At 37.6% G+C, this 21,672-nt stretch overlaps 3 protein-coding genes and 1 non-coding gene across 6 annotated transcripts; 1 reads left to right on the forward strand and 3 right to left on the reverse strand.

The window, feature by feature from the left end:
- Nucleotides 1–203: 203 nt before the first annotated feature.
- LOC103436906 (RING-H2 finger protein ATL51-like) lies at nt 204–2,271 on the forward strand. Its single transcript, XM_008375359.4, has 2 exons — nt 204–671; nt 826–2,271. The coding sequence occupies exon 2, from the start codon at nt 908–910 to the stop codon at nt 2,015–2,017; it is 1,110 nt and encodes a 369-aa protein (XP_008373581.1). The 5' UTR covers nt 204–671; nt 826–907; the 3' UTR covers nt 2,018–2,271.
- Nucleotides 2,272–3,394: 1,123 nt separating this feature from the next.
- LOC103436907 (transcription factor bHLH71) lies at nt 3,395–5,581 on the reverse strand. The gene is made up of 3 exons (XM_008375360.4): nt 4,892–5,581; nt 4,089–4,529; nt 3,395–3,739 (listed from the first exon to the last, which is right to left on the reverse strand). The coding sequence occupies exons 1-3, from the start codon at nt 5,312–5,314 to the stop codon at nt 3,638–3,640; spliced, it is 966 nt and encodes a 321-aa protein (XP_008373582.1). The 5' UTR covers nt 5,315–5,581; the 3' UTR covers nt 3,395–3,637.
- A 7,089-nt stretch (nt 5,582–12,670) lies between these two features.
- Nucleotides 12,671–21,549, reverse strand: LOC103436909 (uncharacterized protein At4g17910). Of its 3 annotated transcripts, none has more exons than XM_029104463.2 (17): nt 21,371–21,528; nt 21,214–21,277; nt 21,072–21,117; nt 20,569–20,687; nt 20,234–20,307; nt 20,010–20,085; nt 19,819–19,908; nt 19,154–19,227; nt 17,547–17,624; nt 17,223–17,310; nt 16,766–16,892; nt 16,559–16,663; nt 14,114–14,243; nt 13,970–14,021; nt 13,838–13,882; nt 13,454–13,552; nt 12,671–13,323 (listed from the first exon to the last, which is right to left on the reverse strand). In XM_029104463.2, exons 1-17 carry the CDS (start codon nt 21,418–21,420, stop codon nt 13,171–13,173), a joined length of 1,470 nt encoding a protein of 489 aa, XP_028960296.2. In that variant the 5' UTR covers nt 21,421–21,528; the 3' UTR covers nt 12,671–13,170. The 3 variants fall into 3 exon arrangements, with proteins under 3 accessions (XP_028960296.2, XP_028960297.1, XP_008373584.3); XM_029104464.2 differs by having other exon boundaries at nt 20,234–20,297; nt 21,371–21,521; XM_008375362.4 differs by lacking the exon at nt 17,547–17,624 and having other exon boundaries at nt 21,371–21,549.
- Nucleotides 17,734–17,874, reverse strand: LOC114825721 (small nucleolar RNA snoR136). Its single transcript, XR_003774552.1, has one exon. It is a non-coding gene; the product is annotated as a small nucleolar RNA snoR136 (small nucleolar RNA).
- Nucleotides 21,550–21,672: the final 123 nt, after the last annotated feature.

Here is a 21,672-nt window from a genome sequence, read left to right on the forward strand (position 1 = left end):
ATGTAGAAAACCTTCCCTGCATACTCCCATTGTGTCACTCTCTCTCTTCTCACAACACTTTACACGATTCACGGAAGGACAGAGAGAGTAGCAAAATGGTGATATGCAACCGCGATATGAAAGGTAGTTGTGTAGATTTCTTGCAAGAATGCAGTTGAAAGTTTGGTACACCCATCATGGCGGCTCTAGTTTTAGTTTTTGGTACAATGCCTCTTTCACCAATTTAATGGAATGCGATATGCTCACTTGCAAATGCATTACTACCTTAATTTAATGAAACTCCCAACCAACACCAGCACGTTAGTCCACAAGTATATTATCTCCCAACCAAATTGAAAAACAAAAAAAAAGAAAAAGACAAAAAAAGAGAATGAACAAAGAAAAAGAAATGAAAAGAAAAAGCAGAAAACACCACACCTCTCGTCTCCTAGTCTTTGAATTTTGATCTGCTTTTGCTTTCCAAGCTGCTTTTTTCTCCCACAAGTCCCAACCAATCTTGTCTCCCTTCAAATAAACTTAAATAGCAGAAACTCTCCTATTGTGTACTTGCTGTTCCTGCCTTGACAACTCTGCAGAATCTCTACAAATTCAGTGTCTGTTTAGGGTGTGCTCATAGCTAGCAAAAAAAAAAATCCCCAACAAATCCAATCAAAACAAGAAGCAATCTTCAGGTAAAATTTTGGTCATTTCGACAGCCTTTTCCTCGACTTTGCAGTCTTAAAACTTAGCACCTCCGCTATATTAATTGTCGAACAACTGTTTTAACCTCAATTATTTTTCTTCTTGTTAACATCATTGTCTTTTAATCTTTGTGCTGATCTCTAGGGCAAATTGTATTGACGAATGAAACAAATGATATTGAGAGTGTGACCAGAAACTTGGGCGGGTTTTAGAATTTAGATTAGTGATGGGGTCTCAAGGCAGCCATAAGACTTGGATACCATATATGAACACCAAAGATTGTTCCCAAGGCTTTTGTAGTTTGTATTGCCCACAGTGGTGTTACATGGCAGTACCACCCCCACCTGCCTTTGAGTTTCCTCAAGAAGATTCATCATCTCCCATTTTCTCTCCTCTTGTTATTGCAATTATCGGCATTTTGGTCAGTGCTTTTCTTCTTGTGAGCTACTACACCGTAATTTCCAAGTACTGCGGTAACGAGGACCGGAGGAGAGCAAGAAGAGAAAATCATGGCCAGAATGAGGAGTTCGATGACGCTCACACCCAGTCGATCCATATGCCGTGGCATATCACAACGGCTGGCTTAGATGAGGCTTTGATTAAGTCATTAACAGTTTGCAAGTACAAGAAAGGAGATGGATTGGTCGAAGGAACAGATTGTTCGGTTTGTTTGAGTGAGTTTGAAGAAGATGAGAGCCTGAGGTTGTTGCCGAAGTGCAATCATGCTTTCCATCTCCCTTGCATTGATACATGGCTTAAATCTCACTCCAATTGCCCCTTGTGTCGTGCTACCGTAGTTTCTGCAAATGCTTCTCAGTTGCCTCCTAATGCAGTGTCTGAAAGTCCTCCATTAACCGATCGCGATACATTATCATTTGCTGAAAGCCAAGGAGCATATGAAAATGTGGTAACGGCACAAGATTCAGAGAGGGGTTCTTCTCAAAACGTGGAAGCAATACATGGAGATCATACTATTCCGAAGACATCACTGGGACTTGCTTTTAGTGATTTGGGAAATGCAGAGGGGAGAGATAGCACCATCATTGAGATTGCAGGAGATCATGAGGTATATCATCAAGCAGTTAGAAGGTCGGTTTCCATGGACGGTTCAAGTGGGTACCGTGTTTTAGTTGCAGATATTCTTCGCATGAATGACGAAGATGATGAGGAGGACAATGATATTGATCATGTGGGAGGCTCAGATGACGTTGCCGGTTCTTCGAAACAGTCAGCTGGAGGAGCTGGAAAATCTAGCCATACAAAAGGAGTACTCCTGCATTGTGTTATGAGTCCAGTTGCAATGAGGAGATCATTTTCAAGCGGAAGATTCTGTTAAACTAGGTATTTGGATTAAAGTGCAAAATCAAAGATTTTGCTCTGAAATAGGTATTATATTGATCTGTTTACAATCCTTTGTTAGACTCCGTGAGCTTTTAAATCCATAAATTGTTGCATATGATGAGTGTATAGAACATCATTTTTAGGGTATAAAACTAGTACACGAAGTGTGAATATTTTTTAGACGGATTGATATACACTTGTGGTATGCAAATATTTCTCCGATTAGTATATTGTTGCTTTTGGAGTAAATTTTACTGTTTTCTAGCAAATTTAATTATGTTTCACGGGCTTGGACTTTAACGTTCCTAAGTCAATTAAAGTATATACATTATCAAAGAATTTTCTCAGATCTTACGGACCTTTGTAGCCTTTCACACTTAACCTCCCTGGCAAGCTTGTGAAACCACCTTTTGGATATCTGGATAGGTATCTAGTTTAAAGGAATGTATTTCCCTTGCCGTGGTGGATATTTACATGGTTGATAATGGATACTAGTAATTGTACACATGATATGCATGTGCTTATTAAAATTTTGAAAATAAAATTTACAAAGAGAGAAAATATAAAATGGTTGCTAAAGCTTTTTAGTTACGACCTTCAAACGATTTTTCGTTGCTGAAGGGGGTTCATATTTTTAGCGGTTGTTCCTTGATAACTATTTCATCACTAAAAGTTATTTTATTTGGGAGAAAAACGTGAAAGAGAAAATGGAGGCAATTCATATGGTTACCTGGGTGTGAGGCTTTGAAAAAAAAAAAAAACATTAAAACTATTTTGTGTTTAATTTACCATATTGACCGTAACTTTTATTTTGGTTATTGTTCTTAGTTTGGTTAACATGTTTAATTTGGTCTTTTCACCATCTTGTAATTGACAAAGAAGATTTTGTTAATAGGTAGTTTAGATTAACAATACCAATTCGAGCCTATAGGATCGACCAATAATTTGAAGTCCAACATAAGCTGAACTACTCGATGCGCACCCCTACTCCACGCACATATATGGCATACTCTCAGGCAGGACTCCCTTCTATTTGTTAAAAGACATGGGAAAACAAACGGGTGTAGCAACTGAAAGGAAATTGACCCACAAAAGCTACCCGAACATGCCAAGCAAGTCGAGAGGCAAAATATAAAGGCCTCATGCACACGAGACATCATGATACTATGCCGTTTTGGTTCCTTTGAAGTTTTAATGACGTTTACTAGGCCAATTTTTATAATTCTCATTTTTATTTTTATTTTGGAGCTAGGCTTAACTTGGAGTATTCAAATAACTTAATATGTTGTTCTTGAGCTGTCGTATCATTTTTTTCTTATAAACCTTACAGTGGTCTTCTGTGCTAATTAATGATTAAAAGACATGTGTTAGCTTCTTTGCATGTGCCTTTGTATCATTAGTACGTATGCCACCATGGCGTTATCCCCGTTTCATACAAGATGCTCTTGTAATTGAGGGTTTTTTTTTTTCTGGTTACATGTGGAAACCGTGCACTAAACAACCGAAAAGGAAAACCGAGTATTAACTCAGTAGCTACTAGCTTACAACTACAAACCAACAATAAAGAAATTGAGAAGCCTAATTCACAGCAGTTGTGGTGATTCTAGTCAGATAATTAACACAATAATCTGGCAGCTGCTTCCTCTATCACTCTAAGCATGTGGTGAAGTGATGCTGCTATGTCATCTGCCGAACTTAGTAAGCACCCTTCTTCAATCTGCACACACATGTATATAGAACGTTAAAATTTTAGACCAATTTATTTAACTCATTGAATTCTTACAATTATATGCAAACAATTTTTTGCAAATACACCACTCATATACACAAAAATGTAAATCCAATTATTAGTGATGAGACCATCCTAAGCAAATGACAAAACTGCCCCCCACCAAATGTTTGCAAATTATGTAGTCTTGAGGCCTCTTCTATTAGAAAGTGTGACAACAAGCGTGACAATTTTATGTGTTCAAACTCCAGATAGTACAATTACAGAATGTGAATTAACTAACTAAACTTTGGTTCAAGTTAATGTTAATTATTTCATAAATAAGTAGTATACATACCTTGAGACTAATAGAGTAGAGAACAAATGGATCCACGGTTGAAACAGTGAGATGAAGGATTGTGAGGTGAAGTGAATGAATTCCAGCGATCAACTTGGAAAGCTGTGATCTTGCTGCAATATTTTTGCGTGAGAGAATTTTAAGGTTTGCATGGGTCTCAATTAAAGTGACCTCAATGTCAGCGGTAGCCCCCTTGGTTTTTGAAGTGTACTTATTGTTAGGGCAATGACTGTGAGACCACGAGTGCTTCTGAGGGTATTCCAGTAATTGTGTAAAAGGGGATGATGGCACGATTTTGGAGGGGGTGGCGACAATATCTTCTGGATTATGCTGTTGTTGATGTTGGAAAAGTTGGAGCTTTTGAGCTTCAAGGGACAGTAGGAGATGCTCAAGTTCCTTCACGAATTCTATGGCACCACCTACTATAGAGGCCTGGTCACCCTGTATGCAGATGCAGTTGCACAACCAAAAACAATGAGAAGAAAACAAAACATACAAAAATGAAGGAAAAAAGTGAGTTTAAAAGTACTATTATGCATATGTGATGATGAAAAGGTGGACAGGTAAACAGATATATACATGCATGCATACATATATATAATATTAAGATAGATTAGAAGTTATATTTAACAAAGAAGAAAAAAAATTGTGTTTCCCCTGTAAAGCTAATTGGGAAATTAATATATAAATTAAAATTATGCATCTCGACTACTCTTCCTAGATAGAGTTTAAGCTAATGGAAGAGAAGAAATTGATGAATGAACATGCAGTAGTGAAGCAGTAGTAGGCTAGGCTTGGCTTACCCTTTGGGCGTAAGAGTCGGGCATGAGAGAGCGGAGAATGGCAAGATGGTCGTTCATTTGTTTTCTGCGGTTTCTTTCGACAGCAATGTGAGTCATTCTCTGCGTCTCAGCTTCTTCCTTGTTCTTGCAAACCCTTGCCTTTCTCCTTCTCTTCTTCCTCCCTTGCCCTTCCCCTTGCCCTTGCGGCTGCTGATTGCTGCTCATCTGCTTCGTCTTCTTACCACCACCGCCACCTGCTGCTTCCAATATCACACTAGTATTACTACTTTTGGCGGCAGCGTTATTGCAGTAGTAGAATTTTTTAGGAGGTATGAAATTATTGGTGGTTTCTGAAGAGTAGTCTTGAGCTTGGCTGGTGTAGGGGGTTGCAGAGATGGTATCATAGACGATAAAGTTGAAAGGAGGATCTTCTAATAAAGGCATTATTATCTTATGTATTTGTGTGTGTTTCTCTCTTCTCTTCTCCTCTCCTCACTTGTTTAGCATTACCTCCGGACTTTGATTCTTTAGCTCTTTTTCTATTCAAATACCACAATCATTTTATATACGAAACTCAACTCATCCTCTCTTCAGATTAACATGCACATATCAGAGAGAGAGAGAGATGGTGCACGTGAGAGAGGCAGAAAAGGTGAAGTGCTTTTCAGCTTCGGAAAGTGAAGGAAAGAGAGAGGGACTCTCCTCTCTCTCTCTCTCTCTCTCATCCTTGGTTTGGTTTTCTGTCCAATTTGAGAGACGGTGTTAAAAAAAAGCTGGGCCATGCCAGTTTCTGCAAGAGATGAGAGAGAGAAGGGAAGAGTAGAGGGGGACCCAAATCTATATAGAAATATGCATACAAACAACATAACAAGCTGTGCAAAAGCTACTCATCACATTCAAATCTGTGATGTGTTTTTGCAGCAAAGGACTGGCTCGCGTACATACTCTTAACCTAGCTAGATTCTCTTTTCTTGTATACATATATACATATATATATACATATATACGTATATATATACATATATATATACATATATATATATATATATATATAGAGTCCCGTTCTTTTAGACCTCTTGGTCTAAGAAAACTGTGGTTATCCATTGTTCGGTATCTTAATCCGATGGTAGAGAAAAAGGTACAGCAAAAATTGAATGACACTTGGTTGATTTAAGATCAAACGATGAGTAAATTCTCTTGCAGCATGAAGTTTCGAAACTGGTATTCTATATATTAATTAATAAAATCTTCTTATGTAAACTAAACATGCATGTGCTTGGTATTGCAATGTCTTGCCATCTGGGACCATTTGTCATGAGGTCCCTCGATCTATTGGTAGATTTTCATTTTGTTTAATTTATTACTTTGTGTACATATTTAGTGCGAAATAAAACGAAAATGTATACTGGTGATCACTTTGGCACTCACATGTCAAACACCAGCAGCAACTACACCTGGTGGTCATTGCAATGTCAATTGTCAACCCTGTTGGTGAAATTGACATATTATTCAAGATATGTGAACACTCATAATAAAAATGAAACATCACTCACCAAGGGTAAAACCTCATTGATTAACCCTAAAATCAAGGGAGTTTTAACGAAAAGCTCGCGGTACTGTTCACTTTAACGAAAAACCACATTTTTACACTAAAAAGTCAAACCTGGTACTTTTCACTTTATCCTTTATGTTGTCCTTATCATTAAAACTCAAAGTTTTCAAGCAATTTTCATTAGTTTTCCTTAAAATCAACCTCATTATCACCTTTAGTTGACAGCACGAGAGCTTTTCTGTGTACTTAGAACACCGTCACATGATGTTACAATTCAACTCAAATTGTTAATATGTCCAGTAGGAGTGGGAAATATAAAAATAAATAAATAAAATCTTGATGAGTGTTCCAAGTACGCATAAAATTTCTTGACAAAGTACATATATAAATGGAGCTACCTCTGTTTATATAATTATTCGTTTATCTATTTCATCTCGTAATAAAGTCATGTAATTAAAGAGTAACAAAATTGTATCACCTAGGGATAGGCGAGAAATATTCTGAATAACCACTTCCATTCTTACTATTATTTTATTTTTTGTTACAAAGAGAGCCGGGGGTCCAACGTGTGAGAAAAATTATAAACAAGAAAGTTTCAATTTAAGGGCTTAAACAACATAGCCCCAGCCATAACCACCCTACAAATATCATCAAATAAAGTTTCAAATGAACAATCGATGGGAGATCGAGGTTCATCAATCACGACATTGCCAAGGTTGAATGAAACATGCAATTTACCAAACCATCAGCTACCATTTTCCATTCAGTACAAATATGACTAAATTCACTTTGATCAAGCTGAGACATCAAGCGATGACAACCATATATACCACCAAAGGATGTAAATCCTGCATAACACCTTTGAAGTGGGAAACCAAGAAATCAGACTCAGATTGCACGGCCAGCCTCCTTACACGCTTATCCAAAGCCACTTTCATCTCTTAAAAGAGTATAGGATTTACACGATACGAGTACACCACAACAGTGATGTTTTGTACAAATAAATAATGACATGTATAAATTTTTATCCACGTACCGTTGTTTCATTGACACAAAACACCACATGGTGGTACTTGTGCCATTTACGTTGTTCTCCTAGAAGAGACCTCTTGACTACTATATATTGTTAATGCTTCAGTGGTTAGTAATTGATATTTGCCTAACTTCCACTAGTCCTTAATTATGTCACTTTGTACTTGAATTATAGAATAATTATCACCCTATACATCCAGAAAAAAAAAAAAGCCTGTATTATCCTTGCTAGTACAATCATCAATAATTGTAATAAGATGATTTATTATTTGCTAATTACAATTAGAAAGTGAGCAACCTTATTTGAAAAGGAGAAAAGATGTATTCATCAAGTAACACCACCGTCTCCATCTGTTCAATTATGAATTATCTATAGAAAAAGTGAGATAAAGACTTGTCCATCTGCCTGTGCAGCTTAATTTTGCACCTTGTCCATTAAGGATTTTGGTTTTGTCTTCTACATACCAAAAAAAACCTGTGTGAGATCATCGTGAGCCTCAGTATTCGGTAGTCATGCACCGAAAATTGGGTTTTCATTCAATAGGGAACAACTGAAAATGCTCAAAACAATTGGTTGCTTTCTGCCGAATACGGTAGCTAGCACCCAGCGCCTTTGTCGTTCACGGTAGGGAATCTCGGAAGAGGATCCTCTCGATTCACTTTGTGAGGATTCTAGAGATTCCCACATCCTAACTGTTCATCGTACATCGTATGGTCAGTTTTCATCAAATATTATTTGTGTTTCATTTTAAATAAAAAAAAATCAAATAATTTCTGACTGCACGATACACTATAAATGACTAAGATGTGGGGATCTCTAGGATCCCCACAAAATGGATCAGGATGGGATCCAATTCCAGGAATCTCATGGGTTTAGGGAGGAGTTCACGAGCTAAGTTGATCAAAGTGTCATGCAGTGTTATGGGGCTTTCATGTAAAAAGGGGTTTAAACTAAATTAGTTAGAAATGCACTCTAACTCTTAGGGCTCATTTGACAAGTGCTTTTAAATGAATGAAAGTTTTCAAAGAAAATGTTTTTAGAATCCAAAAACACTTGAAGTGCTTCTTGCTAAAAGCACCAGTTATGTGCTTCTTGCTAGAAGCACTTCAAGTGCTTTTTCATAATTAACCCTAGAGGCAAGGACTTGGACTTCCGTTGACCATCGTTAGAGAAAAGTATGACTTATTCTTTTAGCGTATTTAAATAGTACTCGTTAGTACGAACACATAGGCGAAAGCCGTTTGCGAGTCCAATTCATATCGGTATAGTTACAAACATTTGAAATTAGTTACTTTAAGTTTAATGTTAATTAAATTGAACTCCCATCTTGTGGGAAGAGGAACCGATCAGTTTTTAGAAAGAAAGGAAGAAATGGGAGGCTGCCTGATGGCAGCGAAGGAGAGGGGAGGAAGAGAGCACAGGAGGGAGATGGACGAATTGGGAGAGGGGAGAGGAAGAAACTGCCCAATCAGAAAGAGAAGAAAGAAGGGCAAGGAGGAAAAGAGAAAAGGAAGGGGAAAACGGATCATCCCATGACCCGCGCGACCCGAAGAGAACCATGGCCAAATTTGGCTATTTTCCAGCAAATCAAAGCAAACCACTACCTAGAAACTACTCCCTAGTCTTCCCTCTTCCATATCCACCTAAAATTTGAAGGAATTTGAGTGTAAATTCATCAAAGGGCCGACGGCGAGGCTAAGGGTTCGTGGTAGCCATCCCTCAAATTCTTAAACAAAACCCTCAAATTACCACCACCAAAATACTCCTCTTAAGCTCAGGAATAAAGCCCAAACAAGTTTGGGGGCGTCGGAGTTGCTATGGAGCCAAATTGAGGGCACCAAAAACTAGGGTTTCCGACGGGTTTTAGCAAAATTGGGGCTCTTCCAGGCCAAATTGACCTCGGTTGCAGGTATGAAAGTTACTCTACTCACTGAGATCTTTATTTTTGTAATTTTTGAGAATTTTTAAATATAGTTGAGTTTTCGACGAGCCGGAGCGGCCGACCGCCATCAGCGGTGGCTGGTGCGGCGGCGCACTGTCAGGGAGCCGACATGGTGTTTTTATGTGAATTTCATTATTCTAATTATACTTTTGAAACCTAACTGCAGTGGTTTGGAAGTACGAGTATAGTATAGGTTAGATTAAATGATTATATATTTAGTTTTGGGTTGAACTTTGGAAATGTGAACTATGAATGGCTTGATCCCTATTTAGGGTACATAGGCAATCTAACGAGACGTTAGATGCAACCATACAATAAATGAGACTAAATAATTGAGACACTAGCCTTGTTTGGGGAATTGAGCAATGTGAAGGGCATTGGTAGAAAATGTGAGTTTTAACCTTATTAATTAGTGATTGGATGTTGGTCATAAATCATTGTGTGAGGGATTGAGAAATTGAAGTAAAGAATCGTAGTATTGATAGTTAGTTAAACTAGTGTTCAATTGAGTTTGTCACCGATAATTATTCCTGAAAATAAATAGTTCGAGAGTAGGGCGTTATAGATTATGCCTTTTACGCCACATTATAGGTGTATATATATATATATATATATATATATATATATATATATATTTGGAAGCACTACGATATGGTTAAGATTTGGATTATATCAGGGCATATCCATAAGTATATTACTGCGTATAATTACTGTGAATGCTTTGAAGTACAAAGGTGAATGTAGCATGCATAGGTAAGTTCCAATAAGTATATGTTGAGAAATGTGGGATGCATGGTTATGATTACATTTTATTTGGAATGATTGAGTTATGGCATAACTATATTTACGTTTTAAGCAACTCCGACACTGTCATACAGGTTACAATAAGAGGCAACTCCAACATTGTCGTATAGGTTGCCCATGAGTTGTATATGTCATATTAGATGCAGTTAGAGCTCATAAACTTGCACCTCGGTGTTAGTGCTCTCACCCGAGGACAGGACCTAGCCTTCACGTGATCGTTCACCTCCCGCACCACACGCTCACCTTGAATTCAAGGTAGGTGTCAGCCTGTCGTACAGACCACATTGGGTGGTTCCGACTCGTAGGTGACTTGCAATACTTCGCACAGCCGTCACGTGATCGTAGCGCTTGAGAGTATTTATTTACACACAGCCTATTGTACAGACCACTAGAGGTGGTTCCGACTAGTATGCATGGATATGTGATGAGCTATGGATTTAGCCGTACAGGCCACAAGAGGTGGATCCGATTGACACATTACTTGGATATTGGATGAGTTATAGGTTCAGACATACAGGCCACAAGAGGTAGATCTGGCTGACACATTACTTGGATATTGGATGAGCTATAGGTTCAGTCGTACATGCCACAATAAGTGGATCCGGCTGACATATTACTTTTCATGGATTTATTTCACCTGGTTTACTTATTTCATTATGTTGAAATATTGAGCATGACATACATATGGATGTTACTATTCCGAGCATGGTTTCGATATAGGTATATATTCTATTTTCTGGGAAATTATACAGGTTTTATGGCGAGGGGTTATTATCTTTGATAAGTGAAACGGTTTGAAAAGCTTTGTTTTTGCCCACTCACACTTTCTATCTTGCACCCCTCTAGGTTCTAGTAGCAAAGCTTCCGTATCGAAGAGGATCTGTGGCACTTCCCAGTATAGGTGGCTTCTTATGATGGTATAATCATTATCTTACCTTACTGTACTTTAATTATGCTCTGTATCGCATGTGAATAGGTTCATGCCCGCTCACTAGCGCACTCTGGTATTTATGCACTCTTAGGTTCAAATGTATTCACATTTTTTTTCATCATCGTCACACTTTATAGCTTCGTCACCCTCTAGGTGTCGGCCAACACATCTCGATTTGGAATCTTAGTGGACATTCTGGGTCGGGGTGTGTCACGTGATCTGTGTTCCGGGCACATTGAAAATTCTCTCATCATCTTTACTACTATTAGGAAACAACAGCACAAAAATAAAACTGGAAAATGTATGCAATTTGAAGTCTTTCTCTTATTCTAAGAAGAAGAAAAAAAACAAAAAACAAACAAACAAAAAAAACAACAAACAAACTCTTAAGACACCAAGGAGAAAAAAAGAGTGGAAAGGGAGGGGGTGGGTTCGGGGGTACGCACGCTTAGCGCATGTGCTGTATTTTATGTTTTGTTTTTATTTTTATTTTGTCTTTATTATTAATAAAGTTAGTAGATAGTTTTTTTATTAAAATGCAACGATCTAAAGTCTTTTTTCATTAGTTTTCTCTTTTATGAATGAGAAAAAACCTAACAATGTGGGCCTAGAAAATGAAAATGCTACAAAACCAATATAGAGTCTAAAATTTTACATAATTTATTTTAAAAAAATACCATATTATTGAATGTTTATTTATATTATATAGTACACTTAATTTAATTTATAAGATTTATTACTTAATACCGCCTAGTCTGCTTAGGTACTACATAAACACTTAGGCGATAGGCACCAGCTTGCCGCCGACTAACGCTTAGTGTTTTCTGAAATCTAACAATGATCGAGAACTATGGATATTGAAAGACTTCATTTCAATTTCAATACATAATCTTAATTTGAGTGAAGCAGACGATGTAGGTTGACTGTCTGCAAATCTTTCTTATAGTGACTGAACGAGGACATATGGAAAGAAGGAAGACGGTGGCCTTACGAAGTTAGGATGGTGGCCTTCGGAGTTGGGACCACGAACCGATCCAGACTGTTGCCTCTCTGCAACTTAATCCATGTGACCATCTGCTTCTGCTCCTCTCGATAAACTACATTTCCTACGATGCCCCATAATCTAAGTCTACTCAAAGACCTACTCAAACCTTTTCTGCCCTTTATTTTTTACTTTCACTTTTACTTTTACTTTATATATTTTACCACAAAAACGACGCCATTTTGGCTATTTTGTCACACTTGCTTTTCTGATTTCTCTTGTAGATTTCTAGGGTACTGTTTTTGTACAATTGAAGCTTGGAAGGCTACATCTTCGTCTCCATTGCACAAACCAAATCTTGACTTGTCATCGTACTCGACAACCGATGCCACATGCCTATACCCAAATTACCATACCATTTCAATCTGCATGCCTACATTCACAATTCTGCCTACCCATCCAAACGTTCTCTTGGCCACCAGGTGATTGAAGAATGCATAATACCACTTACCATTAGATTTGCTTACGTCATTGGTTGAAATTAAATTTTAGGACATTAAAAACACAGCTATTTATTCTCCAGCTTTGACATCAAGGGTATATGACCGTGAAATCTTTGTTCACCGAGTGACTAACAACATGATTTTAATGCCCAATACATCATACTGCACTAGAAGAGAAAGCAAGATTAAACTCTGGCGTTAACTACAAATTCTTTACCCCTTACAATGAACACCAATTGACTAATTTTTTAAACCCGCAACAGCGCTAATCAATTAGTATGTTACAAACTACAAAGCGTTACAGTGTTTCAGGATACGAAGCGTTAATGTTTTCAATCTCATTCCAGAAGTGCAGAAGGACCTTCTTGTCTCTCTGCGTGTGTGCGCGCTTGTGCGTATGCATGTTGGGTTGGGTGGCTCAGTTGTTAACATAGGTGGCTCCGAGAAGGAACATAAAAACCATTGTCATCAAGAGTAACAACTTCATAGGATTTCTGGTGATTTCATTTGATTCATGTCCTTAACTAATTAGATTGCCAGTTTGATGGTCGACCTACCAAAATTTCAACCGGATGCCGCAGTAATCTAGCAGTCCAATGATGAAGGTTGTCGAAAATGTATAGGCAATTAAAATAAAAAGGGCTTTGACTGCCGATGCAAACAGGGTCTCCACCATCAAGTTCACCAAACCCGTGAGCAAATTCGCCTGCAGGGAAGAAGAATCAGATTGTGTTACGCGTGCAGCAAGAGAGAATGGAAGCTTGCAAATGTTGATTAAACCAGACAAACATTTGTTGGTCACCACAAGAAACTTTAAAAAGTTCGTTGTAGTATACCAGAAGAAATGTCCCCAGCAAATTGCGGTTATATGCTTCTTCCAGCACTGAAGTTTTGCTTCCGGGGAGAAAATCAGAGAGAAGAAATATTGCCAACACCTGAAAAATGAGTGACAACTTGAGTTGGAGTTAAACAAAATAGTGGGAAGTTGTTTGAACTGATTCTTTCTACGGATACTACCGATAAACATATTCTAAATAATTTTCTATTTTAATAATCTTATAAACAGAAAATTAAAGCTTCTAAAGACGAGTGAGGATATTTTCAATTACAACGACAATTTCAGAAGGGGTCATGCCAGTTAAATTTTATACATCCAAATCAATAATTTCAGAAGGGAACATGCCATTTAAATTCAAATCAAAAGAGGAAAAGGGCTTAACCTGTAAATTTACGGCCAAAACCAGTGTAACATAAGCCAGGTTGCACTGCAAAAATGCATACATACTTTAGTTTCCTTAAAAATTACTATTCAAACACGTACAAAATTTGAGTAAAAGCAGAAGTACACATACCATCCGACGGGAAACTCTCTCTACATGGCGGTCTATAATCACAGTTAATAACCTGAAACAGAAAAGAATTTAACACCTTCAGCAACCACCTTATAGCTCCAAGAGAGAATAAATTTGACAATAAGACTTGGAGTAGAGAAATACCAAAGGAGAAGTGAAAGTATCCAAACTCTAATTGTTGCCCATTTATTGCTTCCCATTGTAGCAGAGGAATGGTAATTGAATAGAAGAAAGTTTCCCAATTGGACACCAACAAGGTACATGCCCCAATATCCTGGGTATGAAAGCAATAAACTACTTTAAGCAATAAGAAGAAAACCCAAAAACATCACGATTGAAAGATTACAACTCAGCTTTCTCTCAGTGCTAACCAAATTCATTAGCACTCATAAAAAGACAGGTACTAATGCACAGCAGAAGATGGCAATCTTTCCAGTTATATCACAGATGTTTACAGCCCCCAAATACCCACGATTGGATTATTCAATGAATTACATCATATGACTTTGTTGTTTGAGTTACAGATAACACTAGGAAATATAGAGGTGGGATGAATTGAGCTCAGTGGAAATGGTGATGATAATAACGATGATTAACTTTCAACTTCCATATTTGAAAGGGATACCATTGTAAAAGATATAATTTGTGTATTGTATTAAAAAAAGGCAATTGACATACTTTCCTTTAGTATTTTGATTTAATTCATTTTCATCTCCTTTTCTATTCAGATTTCATATCCTCTACATTTTCATAATAATGAGAAAATCTAAAAGCAGCAACTCAGTAGCAAGATACTAGTCTTAGATCCTAGAACCAAATACCATTAATTAAAACCCGACTTAACCATGAACTGCTATACTCTCAATCTAGAGTACTTTCTCCTGGTTACTTACAATATACTATAAACTAAATGTGTTCTAGGGACATCAATCTTGGTTCGGTCAATAGTATCAATCTTGAGATACTGACACTTTTATCTCTCAATATATGAGCATGGAGAAACATCATGATTATATTCAGGGGCGAAGCTAAAAAAACATTTATGGGGGGCACAACTAAGCAATAGCAGATTAGGTCCTTGTGGAATTCCAAAAAGAGCGCGTGAAGCGCCAAAATGTTTCTCAATTTTAAGTGAGGCATTTTGTCGAGCAATTGGCCAACCCATAACCATTGTGTGCTTAGCGTACATTCCCACCCTTTGTGCCATTTTAATTGTATCTTTAGAGTCAATATTGTTATAGTGAATAGGTAGATAACTTATATATGTTACAAGGCTAGGACGTCAAATTTGTTAGACATATGGGAGGAGGGAATTCTTCTTTGTGACTGCCAGAATCAACTACACAACTAAACAATTTTGTGTTATATCCGCCTCTTGGTGGTTTTGGATGAGGACCGAGTGATAGAGTTGGTGGTGGTGAGTTGATTATTGATCTACGTCATATCGAGCGACGGAAAGCGGCTGAGATTTAAGCAGGGCCCTGGGTCCTGCTCAGACCACCTTTTTTTTCCAAGCCAAAAATTTGAGGGGGGGCACGCGCCCCCTCTGGCCCTTAATAAGATTCGCCCCTGATTATATTATATATATATATATATGATTATATTATATATATATATCAGTGTTTTAAAAAACTCGCCTTGAGGCGCGCCTAGGGCGCCCTTGAGGTTGGGCTCCATGGCTAACGCCTCAGTTTTGCTGGAGTGGGCGAAAGGCTTTGCCGGACCCGCCTAGGCGCGCCTCAGTGAGTTTTTTTTTTTTTTTTTTTTTCTTTACTCCCAAACCCAAATTTTGGGTAGGATTTTAACTGCCTCTTACCTCTTCCTTGCACTTTTGTCTCTATGCCTTTTTTCTAATTTTTATTTTTTATATAATGGATGTGTGTGTTGTTTGCGTGCATTGTTATATGTGTGCTCATTGTGCTTTTCATCCTCTATTTTATGCATATATAATATAATATATGTATATATATGTGTGTATATATATATTTATAATATATGTGTGTGCTCAGGGTGATTATTGATTAATAATCTTCTTATTTTTAATATAATATATGTGTACGCTCAGTGTATATATTAAAAAATTTAGGTCCCGTGAGGCTTCGCCTCACGCCTAGGCCGGGCTTCCCCTCGGACGCCTCGCCCACGCCTCACGCTTTTAATACACTGATATATATATATGCAGAGATTACAATTTAGTGTTGGCTCTTCCTAAAAAATAATCTGGGTGCAGCATTCAATTTGGTTTTAATACTACTACTTCACTTGGGCCAAAGTAAGTATTAAAATGGAACACATTTGATGTTTTCTTCTGCGAAATTACTTGCTATGATATAGCATTATGAAAAGGGAAGCACATATCGCTTACATCATCCAACCTATGTCAGTTTATGACCAAACCAAAGAATGTATACTTCGTTAAGGAAACTCAGTCATGAGAACATTTAACAACTTGATTAAATAAATGAATCCCATATTTTTTTTATTGATGTACCAAGAAAACCTGTCCTTTGAACTTGACGGAGAGTCCAAACTATTCAAAAGATCAAATGATCAAATAAGCATGAAAGGTATTCAAGCTCAAGCACTTACCAAATATGCTAAAAAACCCCTCCTTATTTTGGCTGATTATATCAGTTCCCCTTTCATTAGAAAGCAGATACGAGTTTAACCCATGCATCAAGCAAACTTGGTAACCTGGAGGATAAAAAACCAATTAGACTATAACTTACATCTACTCGAAGGATAAAAGTAATATAACACATACACCAAAAATAACATTGTACAGTACGATTATACCTACTAGAATTAGTGAGCCAAGAATGCCAGAATACTGCGTGGGAATATTAATTATGGATGTAAGAATTGATATCGCAGCAAGCGTGAAGAAGAAATTCCAGTGCACTCCATATTCCGCCACATGAAGCTAGAATGTGTAAACATAACATGACAAAGCGGAAACATAAGAGCTGATAAAGAAATCAGGAAAAGCATAAAAATATATAATATACGTGTGTGTGTGTGTGTGTGTATTCAGTTAATGGATCAAAAAGAGATTAATGCAGCATTGAACAACCTATTGAACACATTAAAGTATTGACATGACCACGATAAACATCAGTGTTTAGATGGACTGACTTGTTACAATAGAAGCTGAATGGAGTGGTCACCCTTCATTGTGAAATTGACTTAAACTGAAAACAAGACATGACACCAGTGAACATACCAAATTGACCTGATAACATGATAAACCTACCTGATAGTCCACACCTGTGGTAGAGAGAAGACGGGCAAACCCAAGGATGATTAGTGGACTAGCAGATTGAATAGCAGTCTTCCATGACCTTAACAAGCATAAACAAACAACAAGCCATCAACATCATATTTTCACACAACAACAGGAGAATACTACACATGTGGCCAATGACTGGAAGCCACGTGTCATTAAGGGGTCCATGTGGAAATTCAAAAAAAAAAACACCAAAATTTCAAAAAAAACCAAAAGATTTAAAAAAATTAAAAATTAAAAAAAATTTAAAAAAAATTAAAAATTAAAAAAACTAAACAAATGAAAAATGACCTAGGGATGCGGGACTTCCCTTTCCTCCACCTGCACCAACCCATTTTCTTCTTCTCTTCGACAGCCACCAAAGCTGATCTGAAAATCAGCACCACCACGATCATTGTCTACATGAGCTGCAGATCGACGGGGACTCAAGATGTGGGTAGGCAGGGCTTCGAATAAAAAAGAAAGGAAGTGGGAGATTGGATTAAGTTTTCTGACGTCCAAATACCACATAGAAATTGCGGCATTAGATAGCGAGGAGAACATCTTTCTCGGCTCATCTCAAAGAATAACACACACCAAATCAAATCAAGTGCACGTTCAATACGATATTCAAAGCCTTTTTTTCTTCAATTTTTTTTTTCCAAATAAAAAAAGAAAAAGATAAGATGCACCTAAACCCTTTCCTTTTCATCCCAAAAGCCAGAGCTTTCTTTTCCAGCGGATATGGCGGTGGCAGCGCAGGAGCAGGAGGAAACAGTGGGGGAAGGAGCCGGGGCCAATTCCAACAACTCTTTGTCCTCATTGGTTTTGGGATTCGAAGTTATGGGTATGTTTCTCAACGGATGGAACTGGAAGAGCAGCCGTGGCAGTAGATCTACGTTTTTGGCGGCGCACGGCATCCTCGTGGTTGCCCAGCAGCTCAACAACTTCTCCAGCGTCGAGCTCAGCGATCCCTCCACCTTCCAAACGTTCAAAGTGATAATTTGGACGTTGGGTTATTGGGGTTTCTGCTTTTAGGTTTTTAAATTTTAAACTTTAAATTGGGTTGATCTGACGAGAGAGAAGGGAGGGGAGGTGAAGAGGGTGGAGGAGAGGGAAGAGGTGGGTCGGGGAGGCGGAGGGAGGAGTGGGAGGGATCAGGGGAGTGAGGGAGTGAGGGTGCGAGAGAAGGGAGGTAGAAGGGAGGGAGGGTTGGGGAAGGTATGAGATGGCCCAAAAGATTTTTTTTTTTAAATGTTTTTTAATTTTTAATTTTTAATTTTTTCATTTCCACATGGACTACTTAATGACACGTGGTGCCCAGTCATTGTCCACATGGACGTCACGTCATCAGTTAACGTAAGACTTAACATCCAAACTAATGGATACATGAGACTATCCTAAAATTAACACTTTAGGTATGACTCTGGGACGAAAAAAACTTCATATACTAAATGTTGAAACCCACAAAACTTGAGGATAGTAAACTGAGATTAACCCTATAATATATATAATTTCATCATAAACTACAAAATAGAATAACATATATATTATGAAGTATTGAAACATAATGAAAACATGGGGAACAAGCATATAATGTGTATTCATTTAAGTATTCAACAAGTCTCTTGCAATTTATTGAAAAAAAATAAAATGCAAAATGAAAGTTATCTATCTTTTGTCTAAGTGAGTCACAATCTAGGTAGGTCTAGGCGGGCTAGGCGGGCGCCTAGGCGGTCTAGACGGGCGCCTAGGCGGTTTAGGTGGGCACTTCAGCAAGTCTAGACGCCCTTTCTTAATTTTCAAACGCCTAGGCATTAATCGGGGCGGTGACCAGCTGCCTAGCGCCTAGGCGGCGCTTGGTGGGGATTTTTAGAACAATGGTTACATCCAAAACAACAAAATTATAAATGACTAACCTTGATGATATATTTCGTGCTTGCCGGGAAACTAATGAATTTGCTATGACAAATGAGCCAACCCCAAGATCCATCTGACATATTCATGTATGGAAAAAATTTAAAAGAGGTCATTTCTCGATTTAATTTCCTCAACAGATATTGATTGAGTAGATATGTTTATGTTCAGCACATTTGACGTAGGTCTCAAAGAAAACAGAATATCTAAATCACAAAATATAAATTAAGAGAAAGTAATATAAGGGCACAGGAATAAAGAAGAAAAAGAAGTGATAGAAAGAATATGATCCAAAGTAATTCCACAATTCTTCATTTCAAACAAAACTTGGAACTAGTACCAGAGAACCAGTGAGTGTCAGTAACTTATGATTGCGTCCCTAAGTCTTGTCCTATATTGGCTATTGATAAATAATGAAAGAATTATTCAAGAGGGTATTGCTATCAAACAAAATTCAGACAGAATTAAAAGTTCGCTGCAGATTGGAAACTACTCATCAGTTGATGGCAACCCAGAAGAAAACGATGGTAATCGAACAGATGTTAAACATATGTTATTTGACTTCTCAATTTGAAGAGTAAGGTGGTACAAGATATACTGTAATGACACTACAACAATAGGCTTAAGAAGACTACAATTGCGTTCCATATTGCTTGCAAATTCTTACCCAGCCAGTACCATAAGTCTCAGTCTTGGCATATCTTCTAGGGAATATTGTGAAGTCAACAGCCAAGATACAGACGCATGTTATGATCATCTGCAGCAATTACTTTTGTTCACATGAAAAAATTGTAAAAGTTGCAGGAAAGTTTTTATAGTAAAAAATTAAACTACGCAGACCTAAGTGAAACTGCATACCGTAGCGACTCTGTAAGATGAAAAAGTTTGCCTTATAGAAAAGGGATCTTCCTTCAAAGTAGAATAGGAACCAAACCTACATTTAACCGCATGCAACTGTGAATTAGTATACTATATCCAAGCATAAAAATGCTCTGCTACTCATTCAAACATCTTCTAGCATTGTGAACATGGCATGAATGACTCCTCGTGACGAGGGGAATACTAAAGCAGTATCATACTACCTTTTGGCTGCAATACTGAAAAGTAGTAACAATATCAACAAAGTTGCCCAGATATACATCCACTCTGCCAAAACCTGACATGAGTTATGATCATAGTGAATATTATAGGACATGTATCCCTATATAAGAAATAATGTGACCACAACAGGAGACCCATCTACAGAATATACAGTTAGAAACTATAAAGGTTAAGACACTTTGACGATTCATGGGCAACAGCCCTGCTTACAGAAGCTTAAAAAGTAGTGGGGAAAAAAGGATTGCAGTCTCCACTCCAAAGATTACCACTTGGATCCTTCCTAGTTTTTATAATTAGTCAAGTAAAGAACACTTACAGTGTAAACTAAGATGATTGGAACTATAATGAGAAGAAAATCAAGAGACATTGAAGCCATGTAAGCTGCCCATCCCTTAGAACCAACTACTGCATCATCATTTTTCTTCGATACAACATCTATTGGTAAAACAATCACATGAAAAAGATTAATATCAGACAAAAAATCACATGAAAATGATTAATATCAGAAACACAAACATATTAGCTGCAATGCACATCAAACAAGCTTGGGGATGAGAAGCTTATGGTAAAGTGAAGGGATCCGGTACAAATGCTAAATTAAATTACTCCATTTTGGTGCCAAACTGTGACCGCTAACACGCGCACACACACAGGAATGCAGCAACAACAACAACACCAACAACAAGTTTACAGAAGCAATGTTTAGTTCAATAACCAAACAATTACAAGACCATAATTTGGTAAGTTGAGAATAAATTAGAAGGAAAAAAAAAAGAAAAAAAAAGTTAGATTGGTAAAGCAAAAGTCCTTCTGGCTTACCGACAGCACGATGAGAGCCAACTGAGTGCCGGAGAAGTATCAGAATCTGACAACAACGTATAAACACATGAGCATTTTTTTCTAAATTTAAGAAATGCTTGACGGAAAGAACAATGGAAGTCTGAAATTAGGCTATATTTACAGGGATTATCGTGGTAAGCGCGGCAATCTCCATCATCGACGATCCACTCAAATTGCTCACAAACCTGAAAATTCATCAAATTCCGCAAAAACAAAGTTAAATTAAATCAACACAGTTTAGTGAAGCAGAGGATGTTAGAGAGAGAGAGAGTATTAACTCTTCTTTGAGACGTTTGTTTGGATTGAAGGTGTTGGGAAGAGAATCCATGGATGAAAGAGAATAGAGGTGAACTTCGCCGGAGGATTTTGTGCTGGCCGGAGGCAGAGGTTTGAGTCTCACTAACTGGTTTTACGATTCTTCTTTGTCCCAAATTATCCTACTGCTATTCTTCAATTTACATGCATAGCCATTGGGCTCAATTTTGGCCCATTATTATTAATATTATTTTTGAAAATGATTACGCTACCCACCCTATTTTTACCTTCCACACAATGATTGATATTCTTCAATTCATCCGAT

This window comes from Malus domestica, chromosome 06 (genome assembly GCF_042453785.1).
Source record: "Malus domestica chromosome 06, GDT2T_hap1".
Lineage (NCBI taxonomy): Eukaryota > Viridiplantae > Streptophyta > Magnoliopsida > Rosales > Rosaceae > Malus > Malus domestica.